The 19,491-nt window shown below is 45.4% G+C and overlaps 1 protein-coding gene across 1 annotated transcript; it reads left to right on the forward strand.

The window, feature by feature from the left end:
• Positions 1–415: 415 nt before the first annotated feature.
• Positions 416–12,250, forward strand: AARSD1 (alanyl-tRNA synthetase domain containing 1). The gene is made up of 12 exons (XM_065897202.1): positions 416–548; positions 699–830; positions 2,609–2,768; positions 4,248–4,305; positions 4,714–4,870; positions 4,967–5,083; positions 5,349–5,479; positions 5,785–5,851; positions 6,043–6,134; positions 6,802–6,856; positions 9,828–9,922; positions 12,023–12,250. Exons 1-12 carry the CDS (start codon positions 510–512, stop codon positions 12,156–12,158), a joined length of 1,239 nt encoding a protein of 412 aa, XP_065753274.1. The 5' UTR covers positions 416–509; the 3' UTR covers positions 12,159–12,250.
• The last annotated feature ends 7,241 nt before the right edge of the window (positions 12,251–19,491 follow it).

Genomic DNA, 19,491 nt, shown 5'->3' on the forward strand with positions numbered 1-19,491 from the left:
CTGCAACTAAGAGTTCGCATGCCACAGCTAAGGAGCCCGCCTGCCGCAACTAAGACCGAGTGCAACCAAATAAATAATTAATTTAATTTAAAAAAAAAAGAGCTTTAAAGAAAAATTAACATGTGGCTTGCATTACATTTCCATTGGGCGGCGTTGCTGTCTATCCAAGCCAGTACCATCCCCACTTCTATCAGGCAGGCTTCCGCGGGGCCGAATTACGTACATCCCTGGGGTCCAACCGGGCCAAACAAAGTGCTATGACAAGTTCAGGCCGCAGTTTTGTTCTGTCTTGTCTTCTGGTTTTCTTCAAAATCTTAAAATAGTTCCTCAGCAACCCTGAGCGCCTGCACTTCGCGTTTTCAATAAATTTGTCCAAACCACACGCCGTTCTTAGCCCTTTTGCTTCTGCGCAGAGACGCGCCCGGAATGAAGATTGTCCCGCTTCGCTCTCCGTCCGGCGCCAGGCGTTTCTGTGTGAAAGGTTACCGGCGTACTGGGAGACAGCAGCGATGGCGTTCCAGTGTCAGCGGGACAGCTACGCCAGGGAGGTGCGGCCGGCGGGCGGAAAACCTGATGCTCCGAGCGGGTGCGGCGGTGCGGGGAAGAGGGCGCCGCGTGGAGGGGGCACCGAGCTGGATTCAGTTCCGGTGCGCTGAGGGTTGGGGTCGGGGCTTACTCTCGCATCCCTCTTTACCCAGTTCACCACCACCGTGGTCTCCTGCAGTCCCGCGGAGCTGCAGACCGAAGGAAGCAACGGCAAGAAGGAAGTGCTGAGCGGTTTCCACGTGGTGTTGGAAGACACGCTGCTTTTCCCCGAGGGCGGGGGACAGGTACCAGGCCCGTCCTTTCCCCTTTCCTTCTCCCCCCTCCCAGGAAGCCCCTAATTCTTTCTGAGCAGGTCGGAAATGCTCTCCTGGTCCTCAGTCCCAGCTGTAATGAATACAGATGGAAATTAGTTCAATTCAGTTCATTTGTTCATTCAGCAGGTATTTATCAACAAATAGTTATCTGTCCGTAACAAATGCTGGGTATTAATTCAAGCTCTAAGGATAAAAGCTGAACAAGAAAATGTCTTTGCATACGTAGAATATTTATTGGAGAAAACAGACAAAACGGTGAATAGATAAGTAGTATGCCGGTATGATAAATGCTATAAAGAAAATTAAAGGTCGAGGGAAAGAGAGTGATGGGATGGCCTCCTAGGTAGGGGGCAAGTTATTTCAGTCGAGAACGAAGTGAGGTGAGGGGGTAAGCCATTGCCATTATCTAGTGGTGCTGGTGGGGGGTGGGGAATATTCCGGGGAGGGAGAATAAGTGCAAAGGACCTGAGGTAGGAATTCGATTAGGGTGTTTGGCATGGACTGAAAAAGTTTACCCTGAAGGAGCACAACAGAGGGCAGACTTATCAGTTACGTGATGGGGTAGGGGCAAGGTCCAATGAGAAAATGGGAAAGGAGAATAATAACACCAAAGGTGGGCATTGTGGGAGAGGCTTTCCCAGCCAAAAGAATAGCACAAAGGCAGGGAAGCCTGTAAGAATCTGACAAGTCTAGTTAACTGCAAAATAGTCCCATATAGTTGGAGCCTCTGGTGTGTGTTGATGACAGGCTGGAGATGGCTTTGGAAAGGTAAGCGGGGGCCAGTTCAGAGGGCCTTGAAGGATGTGTTAAGGTGTGTGGACTTCATTCAGGAAGCTATGGTGAGCCATGGAAGTACTTAGGCAAAGAAATGATGTGAGAGAACATATTCAGTAAACTTGATTGTGAGAAACTTCCAAATTTTCCCAGCATGGAGGTTTTCTGATCTGCTGAAGGAAAACCTGTGCCCTCAGGTATCCATAGCAGGTCTCATTTTATATATCATCTTCCAGGAAGTCTTCCCTGATTCCCCAAGACTGTTAGGTTCCTTTTCTTTGAGCTCCTCTAAAACAATGTACTTTTTTGAACTATGGCATGTTGTAGATCATATTGCAGTTGCCTGTTAGCATGTCTCTATTCTTCTCCAGACTTTTCAGTTCCATGAGGGACCATGTCTTATTTACATTATAGTCTTGGATAGGTACAGTGTCTTGTAAGCAGTTGATATTTTGTAATATTTGATATTTTTAAGAATATTTTTGAATTTAATTCTAGTAGTAGTGTAGAAGATAGAGTGGAAGAAAGGAGAAAAATTCAGGTCAGTTTGGAAACTATTGAAAGATAAAAATCTAAACCAAGGCAATAAAATGAGGATTAAGTTTCTTTGGGTTTTACTAAAATTTTCGTTGCTGTAGTTACATTTTTTTTTTCAAATTTTATTTATTTATTTGTTTTCGAGCTCCATGTGCTATACAGTAGGTTCTCATTAGTTATTTGTTTTATGCTGTAGTTACAATTTTTGTATTCATTCTGTTATTTTGTTCTGAAGAACAAAAGGTGTGCAAGTGAAGAGTATAGAGAGAGTCCTCTCATGAGCAAAGTGGACCACCTCACTTGGCATTGCTTCTTCTCCCTTAGGGAATCTCAAATTCTGGGTGTGTTTCTCACAAACTTTTGCTAGAGGGTCTTTGTGTCCAGGAGTCAGGGTGAGCCCTACCTGCTACCACCGATTATTTTACTTCTTTCCCCAGCCTGATGACCGTGGTACAATCAATGACATCTCTGTGCTGAGAGTGACCCGCCGGGGCGCCCAGGCTGATCATTTCACCCAGACACCTCTGACCCCTGGGACTGAGGTACAGGTCCGGGTGGACTGGGAACGGAGGTTTGACCACATGCAGCAGCATTCAGGTAGGTGGGGTGGGATGGGGCAGTTGCTGCGTGTGGGAATGTCACGATGATTGAGACGTGGTTTGGGTCCTCCAGGAGTTAACCTTTTGGAAGAGACAGACATATTCAGAATCAGCTCCAGTTCAGGCAAGATGTGATAAATGTTATAAAAGCAAAATGAGCAGTTAAAGTAAAGTATTAGAATAACTGCTGGATTTAAGTATTATAACTTCCCACTTGATATCTATATCTGTAGATGTCTCATAGCCTTCTTAAACTCAAAATGTCCAGAATGGAATTAAAAAGCCACCCCCTCCCCCAGATCTGGTCTTCTCTTCGCCTTCACTATGTTCAGTGCATGGCCAGCATCCACCCAGTTGCTCAAATCCTGGAAGTCAGTTCAGACACTGCTTTAGGGATAGCCAGGCAATCTGAGTCATGTCGGTTTATTTTCGAAATACTTCTCTATCTGCTTCCACTGTAAACACAGTCATCCTTGTCCCAGCTCTCATTGTCTCTCCCCAGCCCTCTGTAACAGCCTCCCGGCTAGTCTCCCCATGTTCATTCTTGTCTCTTTGCAACCCATTCTCCACAAAGCAGCCAGAATATTTTTTAAAAATGAAAGTCTGATCAGGCCACTCCCCTGCTTTAAAGCTTTTCAAAGGCTACCTGTAGCTCATGATGAAGGCAAACGTCTTGCCATGGGGCACAAGGCCTGCCTGGGCTGGCGCTCATCTACTGCTCCAGCCTCACCCGGTGCTCCTGCCTCCCCGCTCCCGGCATCCTGGCCATGCTGGCCTTCTCTCCATTCCTTGAACACATCCTGCTGCTTTCCTCCTTCAAGGCCTTTGGCTGTCTTGTTCCCTTTGCCTTCACAGTTGATTCCTTCTCCTCCTCGCTGTCATCGATCAGGGATAGTGCTATATCTCTAGTGCCAAGCCCTGTGCCTTGCACGTGGTAGGCACTTGATAAATTTTTGTTGAGTGAATGAATCTGGCACAATTAGGACTCGAGTTCAAATCCTGCCTCTGATGAGCTACTATTGCCTTGGAAAGTTGTTTGATTTCTCTAGACCTTGGTTTCCTCATTCAAGAAATGGCATCATAGGGCTTCCCTGGTGGCGCAGTGGTTGGGAGTCCGCCTGCCAATGCAGGGGACACGGGTTCGTGCCCCGGTCCGGGAGGATCCCACATGCCGCGGAGCGGCTGGGGCCGTGAGCCCTGGCCACTGAGCCTGCGCGTCCGGAGCCTGTGCTCCGCAACGGGAGAGGCCACAACAGTGAGAGGCCCGCGTACCGAAAAAAAAAAAAAAAAAAAAGAAATGGCATCATAAAGCCTCTTGGAGAATTCTCCTGAGGGTTTTCAATAAAGTATCTCTCAAGAGTATTACCCAGTGCCAGGCAGGTCTTCAGCAGGAGAATTTCTGTGATGACGCTGACACTGGGGTCGTGTCACTCATGATCACTTCTCACTTCTTCTCCCGTCTCCTCTTTCTGCTCAGGGCAGCATCTCATCACTGCGGTCGCTGATCATCTGTTTGGGCTGAAGACAACATCATGGTGAGCAAGAGGCATGAGACTTAATTGTCAGGCGTGGGTCCCCGACTGCTGGCTCCTTTCCTAGCAGTGAGTCAGGGGTAGGAGGATAAAAATCTGCTGTGCTCACCTGTCCCCCTCGAAGATGGGGTGGTGGATGACTTTGTGTTTTCCCTGAGAAACATCTCCCTTTGCTTAAAAAAGAATATGGACTTTGAAGCTCAGTGACCTAGGGGGTGAATCCCTTGCATGACCTTGATCACGTTCCTTATCACCCCTCACCTGTAAAGTGGAAATGACAATCCCTACTTTGTGACATTTTTGTGAGGATTAAATACCAGCATTTACATGAACATGCTTTGTAAACGATAAACTTCCTTCTATTATTAATTGTCCCCGTCAGCATCCTTGTGACCACTCTACTTTTTGCAGGGAGTTAGGGCGACTCCGGAGTGTCATCGAGCTGGACAGCCCTTCTGTGACTGCGGAGCAAGTAGCTGCCATTGAGCAGAGTGTCAATGAAAAAATCAGAGATCGGCTGCCTGTGTATGTGCGAGAACTGAGCCTGGATGATCCCGGTGTGGAGCAGGTGAGGGGAGAGCCAGCAGGGTGGCTTCTGTAGAGTGGCCCTCCAAGGGCTCCTCATCAGAATTCAAACAGCCCTCCTCCCTCCCTTGCGTTCCAGGTGAGGGGCCGGGGTTTGCCGGATGATCATGCTGGGCCTATTCGAGTTGTCACCATCGAGAGCGTTGATTCCAACATGTGCTGTGGGACCCACGTGAGCAACCTCAGTGACCTTCAGGTAGGTGAGGAAGGGCTCTTGAGTGGGTGGGAGAGAGGGTGTCAGAGGTGGGGGATCACAGCAGGGCTGGGAGTGATAGAGGGGGACACGTGAGGGGTCCTGAGTGAAATCACTCCTTATTGCTTCCGAGCCAGCAGGGAGGTCTTGATCTCTCCTACCCTTGGGTCCAGCACCTGCTGCGGTTTATGTGTCTGTGTGTGTGTGTGTGTGTGTGTGTGTGTGTGTGTGTGTGTGTGTGTTTGTTTTACTTCCTTGCCTCATGTAGGTCATTAAAATCCTGGGCTCTGAGAAGGGGAAAAAGAACAAAACCAACGTGACCTTTCTGGCTGGGAACCGGGTGCTGAAGTGGATGGAGAAGAGTCACAGCACTGAGAAAGCACTGACAGCTCTGCTGAAGTACGCCCCCTTCCACTGCCTCCTTTTCTCAGCTCCTGGGCAGCCCGGAGCTTAGCCTTCCCACCTGTGCGGCAGACAGAATACTCTATCTTTAGGGGTAGTATGCAACCAGAAATGCTAAGGTGCTTCGGGTAGTCGATCAGATGCACACAAAATGGTTTCTTCCTTTACATACTCTTCCCCGACAGCCTGAGGCTTCCTTGGAAATGTCCCTGGGTCCCATCAAGAAGGGCGCCATTGATTTATGCCTGACACCAAAAGCAGTTGGAAAACTGGGCAGGCCTCCATGAACCTTTCTCCTGCAGGTGTGGAGCAGAGGATCACGTGGAAGCAGTGAAAAAGCTGCAGAACTCCAGCAAGATCCTGCAGAAGGTGATTTATCCATGGAGGGTGGCGAGGGTGTGGGCTCTGCCTGGAAAAGCCTCCCCAGACTCAGCCCCTCCACCTAACTGGATGTGCAGCATGTTAGTGGGCAGTGACTGGGGAGGGGAGGGGTGGAGAGATGGTATTCTCTCTGGTTACCCTTTCCCCACCTGTCAACTGAGTTATGGCATCCTTTTCAGAACAACCTGAATCTGCTCAGAGACCTGGCTGTGCACATTGCCCACAGCCTCAGGAACAGCCCAGACTGGGGAGGTGTGGTCACATTACACAGGTGAGGCCAGGGGTGCTAGGCTTAGGGCTCAGCCTCTCCCCTGTACGCAGTGCAGAGTGGGAGGCGGGTCGCCCCGGGTGTTCTTTTTTTTTTTTTTTTTTTTTTTTTTGCGGTATGCGGGCCTCTCACTGTTGTGGTCTCTCCCGTTGCGGAGCACAGGCTCCGGACGCGCAGGCTCAGTGGCCATGGCTCACGGGCCCAGCCGCTCCGCGGTATGTGGGATCTTCCCGGACCGGGGCGCGAACCCATGTCCCTTGCATCGGCAGGCGGACTCTCAACCACTGCGCCACCAGGGAAGCCCCGCCCCTGGTGTTCTTAAGGCCGAGAAGACCCGAAGAAGTGTGTTGCCTTGCAGATTTCCTGGGTTTGATATAAACATCTTCACTATAACTTTCATTAGAGCCTTCCCTCATCTCCTTTGCCATCTAACAGGTCTCCACTTACCCGGGTGAATCCTGTTTAAGGGAGACAGAAACAAATGCAAAACTTGTTATAGCGTGCCGAGGCTTAGAAAGATGCCAGGCTGGCCCTCAGAGAGCACGCTCTTTCTCTGGGACTTTGCACAGAAGGCAGCAGTATGGCCAGCCTCACGAGGAGGAGCTGGGCTTCCTGCAGTTTCCTAGCTCCCGTTGCAACTTGGATCTGATGTCTTTGCCCTTTGTTTTAGGAAGGAGGGTGATTCTGAGTTCATGAATATCATCGCCAACGAGATTGGGTCAGAGGTAAGAGGAGCATGAGGTTCTCTGTCTGCCCCGGGTGGAGACCTAATGAGGGGCGTCAGGTTAGCTGAGGTCCCTCCGCGTGAACACATGAAGAATAGGGAACAGAAATTCATTCAACGCTATTTTCTCAGCACTGACTCTGAGCTAGGCTCTGTTTTAGGTGCCAAGCTCAGTCAGTGGTATTGACCTTTCTGGGGCTGTGACACTTACCAGCTTCAGAGCTCCTTTTATCAGAACTGGAACTCCTCCGTGCCACCCACATTTATATGTGCTGAGGGCTGATTTCAGAAATACGGCGGTCGGCTAGGCCCTTAGAAGGCCGTCCGTTCAGTGTTCCTTTGCCTCTGGCTTCAGCCACCCGTCCCGGTCCTGACCAGAGCTTAGTGGTTTCCAGGTCTCTCTTTTGCATTCACTCAGGAAACACCTTTGGGAATATCTCCTCTGGGCCAAGCAGTGTGTGTGTGTATCTCCTCTTATTTCTGTGGAGAGAGTACTGATTCTCAAGGAGCTCACTCTTGAGTCTGGGAGACAACCGTGTATGCCGACATTTTTAACTTAGGGTGGTCAGTGCTAGAGGCAGAGGAGCGCATTCCCTGAACGGCTGGGGAGGCTTCAGGGGAGAGGCCTAGAAGACTGCTTAGTGGTCATCGGCAGACAGGGGAGCCGAGGTGGCCAAGCAGAGGGAAACACGGAGGTTTCGGCGATAGCAGACACAGGGTGCAAGGGGTGGTGTGGGAGGGGGGTGACCAGGCTGCAGAGTTTGGCGGGAGTCAGATCGTGAAAGACATTCTATGCTTGGTCATGGTCAGCAGGCTTCTGCCCCCTTCTTAATATTCAACCTAAGTTCCTGTAGCCACTCTCAAAGTTTCTTGTCCCTAGTGGGCCCCAGAGTGGAGGGGCTGCCTTACATTCATGAGGAACATCACTTGTGGTTTAGGAGGGAAAACCTGTTTTCCTTTTAATTGAGATACTGTATGTAATATTGTATAAGGTGTACACTGTTGATTTGGTGTCTTTATATATTGCAATATGATAAAAGTGTGTTTTCCTTTTAATTGAGATATGTAATATTGTGTAAGGTGTACACTGTTGATTTGGTGTCTTTATATATTGCAATATGATAAAAGTGTGTTTTCCTTTTAATTGAGATATGTAATATTGTGTAAGGTGTACACTGTTGATTTGGTGTCTTTATGTATTGCAATATGATAAAAGTCTGTTTTCCTTTTAATTGAGATACTGTATGTAATATTGTGTAAGGTGTACGCTGTGATTTGGTGTCTTTATATATTTGCAATATGATAAAAGTGTTTTCCTTTTAATTGAGATACTGTATGTAATATTGTGTAAGGTGTACGCTGTGATTTGGTGTCTTTATATATTTGCAATATGATAAAAGTCTGTTTTCCTTTTAATTGAGATACTGTATGTAATATTGTGTAAGGCGTACGCTGTGATTTGGTGTCTTTATATATTTGCAATATGATAAAAGTCTGTTTTCCTTTTAATTGAGATACTGTATGTAATATTGTGTAAGGCGTACGCTGTGATTTGGTGTCTTTATATATTTGCAATATGATAAAAGTCTGTTTTCCTTTTAATTGAGATACTGTATGTAATATTGTGTAAGGCGTACGCTGTGATTTGGTGTCTTTATATATTTGCAATATGATAAAAGTCTGTTTTCCTTTTAATTGAGATACTGTATGTAATATTGTGTAAGGTGTACGCTGTGATTTGGTGTCTTTATGTATTGCAATATGATAAAAGTCTGTTTTCCTTTTAATTGAGATACTGTATGTAATATTGTGTAAGGTGTACGCTGTGATTTGGTGTCTTTATGTATTGCAATATGATAAAAGTCTGTTTTCCTTTTAATTGAGATACTGTATGTAATATTGTGTAAGGTGTACGCTGTGATTTGGTGTCTTTATATATTTGCAATATGATAAAAGTCTGTTTTCCTTTTAATTGAGATACTGTATGTAATATTGTGTAAGGCGTACGCTGTGATTTGGTGTCTTTATATATTTGCAATATGATAAAAGTCTGTTTTCCTTTTAATTGAGATACTGTATGTAATATTGTGTAAGGCGTACGCTGTGATTTGGTGTCTTTATATATTTGCAATATGATAAAAGTCTGTTTTCCTTTTAATTGAGATACTGTATGTAATATTGTGTAAGGCGTACGCTGTGATTTGGTGTCTTTATATATTTGCAATATGATAAAAGTCTGTTTTCCTTTTAATTGAGATACTGTATGTAATATTGTGTAAGGTGTACGCTGTGATTTGGTGTCTTTATGTATTGCAATATGATAAAAGTCTGTTTTCCTTTTAATTGAGATACTGTATGTAATATTGTGTAAGGTGTACGCTGTGATTTGGTGTCTTTATGTATTGCAATATGATAAAAGTCTGTTTTCCTTTTAATTGAGATACTGTATGTAATATTGTGTAAGGTGTACGCTGTGATTTGGTGTCTTTATATATTTGCAATATGATAAAAGTCTGTTTTCCTTTTAATTGAGATACTGTATGTAATATTGTGTAAGGCGTACGCTGTGATTTGGTGTCTTTATATATTTGCAATATGATAAAAGTCTGTTTTCCTTTTAATTGAGATACTGTATGTAATATTGTGTAAGGCGTACGCTGTGATTTGGTGTCTTTATATATTTGCAATATGATAAAAGTCTGTTTTCCTTTTAATTGAGATACTGTATGTAATATTGTGTAAGGCGTACGCTGTGATTTGGTGTCTTTATATATTTGCAATATGATAAAAGTCTGTTTTCCTTTTAATTGAGATACTGTATGTAATATTGTGTAAGGCGTACGCTGTGATTTGGTGTCTTTATATATTTGCAATATGATAAAAGTCTGTTCTTGAGACCGAAGAGAGTGCACTTTAGGGGGATTGACTGCACGTCTTTTAAGTGTCAGGGCTCATCTTGTCTTCCATCCTAGGAGACCCTCCTGTTCTTAACTGTGGGCGAAGAGAAAGGTGCTGGACTCTTCTTACTGGCAGGGCCAGCTGAGGCTGTGGAGACCCTGGCGCCCAGGTAATCTTCCGTGGACTGCTTTGCACGGGTGGAAGAGCCTATAAGCCTAACCTACTAATAGCACCCTTGTTGGATGCAAAGGGCCACCGCATCTGCATCTCATTTTTTTAAAAAAGAAATTTACTTATTTATTTATTTATTTTTGGCTGTGTTGGGTCTTCGTTTCTGTGCGAGAGCTTTCTCCAGTTGCGGCGAGCGGGGGCCACTGTTCATCGCGGTGCGCGGACCTCTCACTGTCGCGGCCTCTCACGTTGCAGAGCACAGGCTCTGGACGCGCAGGCTCAGTAGTTGTGGCGCATGGGCCTAGCCGCTTCATGGCATGTGGGATCTTCCTGGACTGGGGCATTAACCCGTGTCCCCTGCATTGGCAGGCAGATTCTTAACCACTGCGCCACCAGGGAAGCCCCTGCATCTCATTTTCATTCACATCACAGCCATGTGATGTTGCCTGAGCAGAAATAATGATCACCACTGTCATTCCTAGTTTTAGAGATGAGGGACAGCACATTGTGTGCCTGAGATCTCACAGTTAAAGTGGCAGAACTGAGACTCAAGCCCAGGACTTTCGGCTCCAAATCTCACGTGCTTTGTGTTTTTTCTTTTAGAAATTGAGATTCATAAGTGATACATGAATACAGGTGCTAGGCAGATGAAGCACCTGCTTAAGGCATCAGCAAAGCAGAGGCACAGACAAACTTGGGGAAAAAATTTAGGGTTTTGAGACTGAATCAAAAAACGTATTGATGTAGTTATTATAGAAAAATTAGAATTGTGTTGGACTTTTTTACTCTTATATTGTTTATATTTTCTTATTTTAAATTAGATATGGAGGTGGAGTGCCCCATATTCTTTCTGGCATTTAGGGTTTTGAAGTCCTGATTGGCTGTGATGAATATGTGTTCACTGTAAAACACTGAAGGAAAACAGAAGTATTTAGAGCAGAGGTTCCTGACAGGCAGCCAGCTGTGGCCTATAGACTGGTTTGGCCTGTGTACTACTTTAAGTTTTTAAAATTAGTTGCTACATTTTAAAATTAGAAGATTTTTATTTAAAAATAGGGAGTTCTAGCTTTTCTCAAAAAAGGAAGAAAAAAAGGCACACGCTTGCAACACTGGACTGACGTTCCTGCAGGTTAGTATCTACGAGGACGTGAGTGGGGCCTGCTTCAGACAGCACGGGCCCGGCCAGTGCCATAGGCCCACCTTTCTCGCTCAGCCCCAGTTGCTTCCCTGCTGTTCCCGCAGGCCTTTGTGTCTACAGCTCTTTACTCCTAATGACGCTCATCCTGTTCCTTGGAGGTTGCCATAATTTAGCCCGTTTCTAGACACTTCTATTGTTTCCAGTTATTCACTCTTTTTTTTTTTTTTAATAATCATTAATTGGGCTTCCCTGGTGGCGCAGTGGTTGAGAGTCTGCCTGCCGATGCAGGGGACACGGGTTTGTGCCCCGGTCCGGGAAGATCCCACATGCTGCAGAGTGGCTAGGCCCGCGAGCCGTGGCCACTGAGCCTGAGCGTCTGGAGCCTGTGCTCCACAACGGGAGAGGCCACAACAGTGAGAGGCCCGTGTACCGCAAAAAAAAAAAAAAAAAAAAAAAAAAATCATTAATTAATTTATTTTTGGCTGCGTTGGGTCTACGTTGCTGCACGCGGGCTTTCTCTAGTTGCGGCGAGCCGGGGCTACTCTTTGTTGCAGTGCGCAGGCTTCTCATTGCGGTGGCTTCTCTTGTTGCAGAGCACGGGCTCTAGGCGCATGGGCTGTAGTAGTTGTGGCCCGTGGGCTCTAGAGCACAGGCTCAGTAGTTGTGGCGCACGGGCTTAGTTGCTCCGTGACATATGGTGTCTTCCTGGACCAGGGCTCGAACCCATGTTCCCTGCATTGGCAGGTGGATTCTTAATCAGTGTGCCACCAGGGAAGCCCCCAGTTATTCACTCTTAAATAAATATGGTACCCATATCTTTGTGCACATGTGCAAGTATTTCTAGAAGCCATGTACTTTTTCTCTCCCCCCAGCCCAAGGGGAAAGTCTCAGGGCTGCCCTTGGTTTTCCTGTGACTTTTCCCTCAAAGACGCCCTCCCTGACTGTCTCTCTGCTCCCCAGGGTGGCTGAGGTGCTAGAAGGCAAGGGAGCGGGGAAGAAAGGCCGCTTTCAGGGCAAGGCCACCAAGATGAGCCGTCGGGCAGAGGTGCAGGCGCTTCTCCAGGACTACATCAGCACGCAGAGTGCAGAGGAGTGAGGGCTCGGGTGCCTCCCTGGTTGTCCGTTGACAGCCGGCCTCCTGTGACCACAGAAGGAGTCTCTTGGACGATAAAATACTTTGACTTGAAATGATTGTGGCACCATGTATATTTACATGATGGATATGAATTTATACAGTATATTCCAGTGTGCTTATGTGATCAGTGTCTTTGTGAATAAACAGCTTTATTTTTTAAAATTTATTTTATCGAAGTACAGTCGATACGTACAATGTTGTGTTAATTTCTGCTGTACGGTAGAATGATTCAGCTACATATGTTCTTTTTCATAATTTTTCCGTTATGGTTTATCACAAGATATAGAATATAGTTCCCAGTGCTATACAGTAGGACCTTGTTGTTTATCCATTCTCTATATAACAGTTTGCATCTGCTCATCCCAAACTCCCAGTCCATCCCTACCTACCCCCCACCCCCACCCCTACTGTGGCATCCACAAGTCTGTTCTCTATGTCTGTGAGTCTTAAACGGCTTTCTGATTCAGCTCCTGTTAGGCCCACCCTATCCGTGAGTGTTATGTTGAGGAACTGTAGTAATTTATCTAAACCCAGCTGCAGTCTTTCTTCATGTGGAAATGCAGCTGCCTAAGGAGATGTGAGTCAGACCAGAGGCTTGGCTTAGGGCTTAGACTCACATCTCCTTGTCTTCTCTTATTTTTTCCTTATTTCTTTTCCTAGTCTTGTGTTTCAGGATTAAAAGGTATCAATGACTTTGTAAATAGGTCAAGAGGGCCCGAAAATATATAGTTGAAGGATGTTCCAAGTCTGCTGTTGAGGCAGGAAAAGGACGGAAAAAGATACCAGGCAAGACTAACCCAGAGAAAGCTGGGGGCATTATTAATATGAGGTAAATGAGACTTTCTGGCTGTAACACTTTAAGAATCATTATTGGCTCCGCCCCCCCAGAAAAAAAAAAAGGAATCCCCTGGCGGTCCAGTGGTTAGGACTCGGTGCTTTCACTGCTGTGGCCTGGGTTCAATCCCTGGTGGGGGAAGTAAGATCCCGCAAGCTGCACAGCATGGCCAAAAAAAAAAAAAAAAAGAATCATTAGAGACCAAGAGAGACATGTGGTGATAAAAGGAAGATAAAATAGTTCTAAATTTATAGGTATCTAATAACAGCCTCAAAATACGTAAAGCAGACATTGACAGATCTAAAGGGAGAAACAAATCCATAGTTGATGGAAGATTTAAAGTCATCTTTCAGCAGCTGATAGAACAAGAGGAAGCAGTATCTCAAGGTTAAGAGCATAGACTGGAGTTTCACAGACCTGAGTAGTCCTGGCTTTGTGCATCTATAGGTGGTAGAACTATATAACAAAAAGCGAGGGATTGATTTTAAAAGGACAACATTTATTGATACTTCTGGGGAGGGAGTGAAGCAGGACGAAGAAGTGACCCAAGGTGGGGGTGGGAGAGTGGTTTCTGGGGTGCCCGCAGTGTTTTGTTTCTTGACTTGGGTGACAGTTAAACATCGGGCTTTGCTCTGTAATTACGCATTGTAGTCTACATTTATTCCATGAGGTTATATTTCACAATTTAAGAATACAACTTAAAAAAATCTGGTTCTGTTGTTTACTCACTTGGGAGAGTTATCTGGCCTTTTCAAACTTCACTTTCCTCACTGGTGATGTGGCAGTAATGGGGGTGCCTCAGTCTCTGTGGTGTCAGGAAGTAACATATTCAACTGTAAGTGCTCAAGAAAACACTGGATTCCTGGAGATGACCAAGAATGGGTATTTTTGATTACCTAATGTTCAGTTCCTCTTTACCTGCAAATCGAGGATTGGTTGTAACAGCAGGAGTGGCTGCACTTCTGCCACCTCCAGGTGAGCTGCATCCCCGGGCAGTGCCCCTGTGGATGGACGTGTGTGCAGGCACCTCCTATGCTTCCCCAGGTTATTTTGGAGCTGTGATTGAGGCCAAGGGAGGCGTCTTTTGAACCCAGCAGCTACTGGTGAATAGCTTCAGATTAGATGTCTGTCTCCTTGTTCACACAAGGACTTTATTCAGGCAAAATTCCCACATGAGGGATTTCTGCTGCGTTCCTGCTAGAGAAACTGAGGCAGTCAGGGAGCGTGGCTTCATAGAATTTGGCTGGATGGAATTGAGTGGTTACCTAGTGTAGTGGCTTTCAAACTTCTGTCTTCAATTTAAAGGAAGCTTTTCAAAAAAATAAATAAAATAAAGGAAGCTTTTCTTCATGAGTCTTACATATAACAGCCCAATTCGGAAATGGATGAAAGCTGTGTTGATCTGGTTGGAAAAAGGAGTGGAGGCTTGGAGTTTTGCAGGAGCTTAGAGGGCCCTGAGGTACCCCCATGGAGCCACAGGGCACCATTTGGAAACCACTGATGTAGTGTAACTATTTTATAGATGAGAAGGTTCAGGGAAGGTAGGTACCAATGGGTATATGATTAGTAATAGTACCATAGGGCAATAAGCATCCAAGGTAGTTAAAAAGATTAGCTTCACATTTAACAAGTTTTTTTTTTTTTTTTTTTTTTTAGGTACGCGGGCCTCTCACTGTTGTGGCCTCTCCCGTTGCGGAGCATAGGCTCCGGACGCGCAGGCTCAGCGGCCATGGCTCACGGGCCCAGCCGCTCCGCGGCATGTGGGATCCTCCCGGACCGGGGCACGAACCCATGTCCCCTGCCTTGGCAGGCAGACTCTCAACCACTGCACCACCAGGGAAGCCCTTAACAAGTATTTTTTGATGTGCCATTCCATTTCAAAGTATAGACCAATTCTCCCAAATAGCCCCTGTGTTTTCCCTCACAGGACATGTCAGCTTTGATGTTTGTGCTGGTCCTATAAATCAAACTTATGGTTGAATCCTGGGTCTCCGGATGAGGTTATGTGCTCACATGTGCATGTGATATAGAAGTTCAGGGTGGGGCTTCTCTGGTGGCGCAGTGGTTGAGAGTCTGCCTGCTGATGCGGGGGACACAGGTTCGTGCCCTGGTCTGGGAGGATCCACATGCCGCGGAGCGGCTGGGCCCGTGAGCCATGGACGCTGGGCCTGCGCCTACGGAGCCTGTGCTCCGCGGCGGGAGGGGCGTTCAGGGTGGATACAGCTCTGGTGTGGAATCATTTTTTCCTCCTGTGTCAAGAGCCCCTAAGGAGAGAATGACGGTGTCCAGTTAGTTTTCTCCCAAAGTGAAAGAAGCTAAAACAGCTTGTCTGGTAAGACTGAAAGCCACAGGCAGCCTACTTGGCAGGGACAGAAGTCCAGAGTCTGAGACTTCAGCTGGAGCCAGGAGGAGGATGAGTGGGAGAGCTGGGCTGCAGGTAGGTGGCCAGAGGGAAGAGAAATTTGAGTTTCTGAGGCAAAATTTAGGCATTGACATTGCATCAGTAGGCTGCAGAGGGGGTATGAAAGGCATCAAGAGATATTTTTAAAATGTATTTTTATTTTATTTTAAATAAATAAATAAATTTAAATAAATTTTAAAATGTATTTAAAAAATTTTTGGCTGCACCACACAGCATGCGAGATATTAGTTCCCCGACCAGGGATCAAACCTGCGCCCCATGCAGTGGACGCAGGGAGTCTTAACCACTGGACCGCCAGGGAAGTCCCTAAAAAACGTATTTAAAAATTTTTTTCTCCAGCCCTGCCTCTGCCCAATTTTCCTTGCCAGAGACAGCCACTAATTTCTTATATATCCTCTGGCAGTATTTTTTTCATAGATGTGTATAAATCTCCCCTCTTTTGAAACATAATGTACACTCCTCGGCATCTTGTTTTCCTCAGTTAAATGAGTATCGCGTTTTAAAACAAAACCATAGTGTAAAAGTTAGGCAGTACAAAATGGAATCGTTGATGAGAGACGGGGAAGTATTATTTGGTTCACAGAAGGGTTCCTACTTAGAGAAGGACTCAGGCAGGATTCCCTTGAACAGAGACCCAAGGGAATTCTTTTTTTTTTGAGGAGGGAGTTGTTTGTTTGTTTGTTTTTTGGCTGCATGGCCTGTGGGATCCTAGTTCCCCTACCAGGGATCAAACCCGGGCCCCCTGCAGTGGAAGCGTGGAGTCCTAACCCCTGGACCACCAAGGAATTCCCATGAGTTCATTTTCTTGTGTGTGTGATCTCCCTCTCTCCCTCTGTGTTTCTGTTTCATCGGGGTGTAATAAAAATAGCAGTGAACTGGGCTTCCCTGGTGGCACAGTGGTTAAGAATCCACCTGCCGATGCAGGGGACACGAATTCGATCCCTGGTCCAAGACGATCTCACATGCTGCGGAGCAACTAAAGCCGTGCACCACATCTACTGAAGCCTGCCTGCCTAGAGCTCGTGCTCTGCAACAAGAGAAGCCACTGCAATGAGAAGCCAACGCACCGCAACGAACAGTAGCCCCCGCTCGCTGCAACTAGAGATAGACTGCCCGCAGCAATGAAGACCCAACTCAGACAAAAATGAATAAAATAATTTTATTTTTTAAAAAAAAGCAGTGGACTGGGGCCGGGCCCACCCTGGCTTGCCACCACTCAGGTGGGTTCTGGTCACGTAGGCTTAGAATGACCATATGATTTATTACCCAAACTTGGGGACTTCTAAGAGTGAAAGGGGTGCTCCACACATCAGAACCACAAACCAGGTTGGTCTCGGGCAAATCCGGGGTGTATGGTTTCCCTGCTGAGACTCTCCCTTACCTTCAATTTCTTCACCCGCAAGTGGGGATGTGAACACGGTGTCCTAAGAAAGAAGGAATTTTCTGAAATAATTAGGAAAATGCATCAACATTTGAGCTAATTATGTGAAAACAGTAACTAGTTGTGTAAAGGAAGGGAAAACAAAGCAGCACATTTTGAACTGGTGATGTCGTTCACACCTGTCAAAGGGGCCCTAATCCAATGCCCTGGGGAGAGATACAGTTTGTATTCAAGGGACGGGGTGGATTATCTTTTGTGAGGTTCACCAGAAAATCAAGCAGAGTGAGTTTGATCATTTACTAGAGTAACATTATATGAGGACCAAGAGAATAATAGGTATTAATTAGCACAAAATGTAGTAGAGTTTTAGGTACACATATACACACATAGATTGCATATTCTGGAACATTGCTAGAATCCACTTTTACAGCATAGAAATAGTGAGAAACGGCTCCCTCTTGGCTAAGAAAGTTTTATGACTTAAGTACCCATAAATTGCTGAGGACAATGCTATGGCTCACACCAATGTGAAGGTCTCCTTTGTAACTATGTGTGCACATGTAGGTGCTAGATCAGATTTTAGTATGAAAGACAAAAGACATCAGATGAAAGCTGGACACAGAGCAGGAGACAGCCTAAATTCAGGCAGGCATAGTGCCTAAATGTCCTGTAGCTCCACCTCACCCTTTAGTCCTGAGTGGAAACGAGAGAGTCAGCCAAGTTATGCTAGAATGCCAGGTATTTTCCTTAATAAGAACTTAAATAAACTGCAGAGCCCTGCTGGGAAAACAGACAGCTCAACATACCCTAATGAAATACTCTTGAAGAAAGCTTCTGTGTCTCCCATTCCTTTCCTGAATTGGATCCAAACTATGACTAAAGTGCCTTCGATGGAGGGAAACCAGGGCTATTTGGGAAAGAGTGATGGAAAGTTTTCTTCTTTTTCCAGAAAGGTCTGCACCTTCTGTGAAGACTACTGCTGGCAGAGTGCCAGACTCTCAATGTCAAGGAACAAGAGTGGGTCTTGGTGAACTGGCCGGTGTCCAGAGCAGAAGAGGCGCTGATAATGAGAGCCTTCTCTCTCTTTTGCTGAGCCCTTCCGTGAACTCCCTGCAGAAGCCACCTGCAGCCGAGGCCTCCTGTAAACCATCCCTGTTCATCCTCAAACACCCTCAAAGCCAAATGTTTCAGAATCAACTTTTTCTTCTGTGAAAATAAAAGTTCCTCTATCTTCCATGTCACCTAACTTGTTTTTGTTGTTATTGCTGATTTGGGTATGTAATAAACCATCACGGAATTCATTTGTTCATGTATTCAACAGGTATTTATTGAGAGTGTAGTGTGTGTCAGACACTGTTCTAAGAACTGGGCCATACTGGTGGATAAAACAGCTGTGGTCACTGTTTTCAATGGTATTTGAGGTCCTGGAGAAGAAAGGGGAGAGAGAAGCAAATACATGTAAAATTATACATTCTGTTAAGTCAAACAGGAAAAGAACAGGGTGATGTGAGAGAAAAATGGGGGGAGGAGAGCAGAGGAGGATTGTGGCAGAGACAACAGAGGACTGGGTAGAATTTAGTCGCTCCTGGGCTCCAGTATCCAGGCCATCTCAAATACAGCAGTGCGCTTAATAGGCAAACAAAACGTTTATTCTAAGACAACTTCTGGTTTCCCTTCCAACAAGATGGTCATTGCTGAGTCCCTTCTTTATAGAAATTCTGGACTGTGAATTGTCCTCAGCCCCAGAAGGTAACAGGGTCTTAAAAAGGCTGATGGAGTGAGTCATATATTTTGGGCACCTTTTACTTGGCTGTTACAAGGAGGCAAAGAATAAGACAGACATGAAGCTTGTGTTGCTCTTCACCCAAATGAACCTCTCCCACCAATTTTAGGCCATTTCTTCTGGTCCCCAGAGGCCTACCTCCCTCCCCATTAACAGAAGGTAAATCCTGTGTTACACCCCAGCAAAAAGAGGGTGACAAAAACATAGTCTGAAAAAGACCTCACAAAGGCAAAGAAGTTACACTTGATAAAACCCTCTACTAATTGCAGTTTCAAATAGTGAAAAGCAGACTTCAGTGCCACTGCCTAATTTTTATTTTATTATTGTTTGGTATTTCTTAATTATTGGTTGGTGTTAAACGTATATAGTTCTGCCAGGCGTTGTTCTAAGCACTTTATAAATATCAACTTATTTAATTCTCAGAACAACCCCATGAGATGGAGTCCATTGTCATCCCCATTTTACAGATGAGGATACTGAGGCAGAGAGAGAAGGAGATTGCTGGGGTCACACGGCTAGTTCATGACAGGGCGCACCTTTGAGCTAGCAATCTGGCTCCCGAGCCCATCTGCCTAACCACCATGTTGCGTGGCCTCTGAGTAACATAGCTAGTATATTTAAGTAGTTATGTAAGTATTCGTAATATACTTTAAAAGAGCACACAAATTATATATATGTGTGTGTATATTATACATATATATAATGTATATATATATTGTATAATATTTTATATTATATATAATTATATATAAAATATATATATATATTATATTTGTATAATACATATATATATATATATAACCAACATCTTTTCTTTTATAAACTAGCATCTCTCTCATGGTTAAATAAGTGATTTCAGGACGGGGGCATTTA

The sequence above is a fragment of the Phocoena phocoena genome, chromosome 19, assembly GCF_963924675.1.
Source record: "Phocoena phocoena chromosome 19, mPhoPho1.1, whole genome shotgun sequence".
NCBI lineage: Eukaryota > Metazoa > Chordata > Mammalia > Artiodactyla > Phocoenidae > Phocoena > Phocoena phocoena.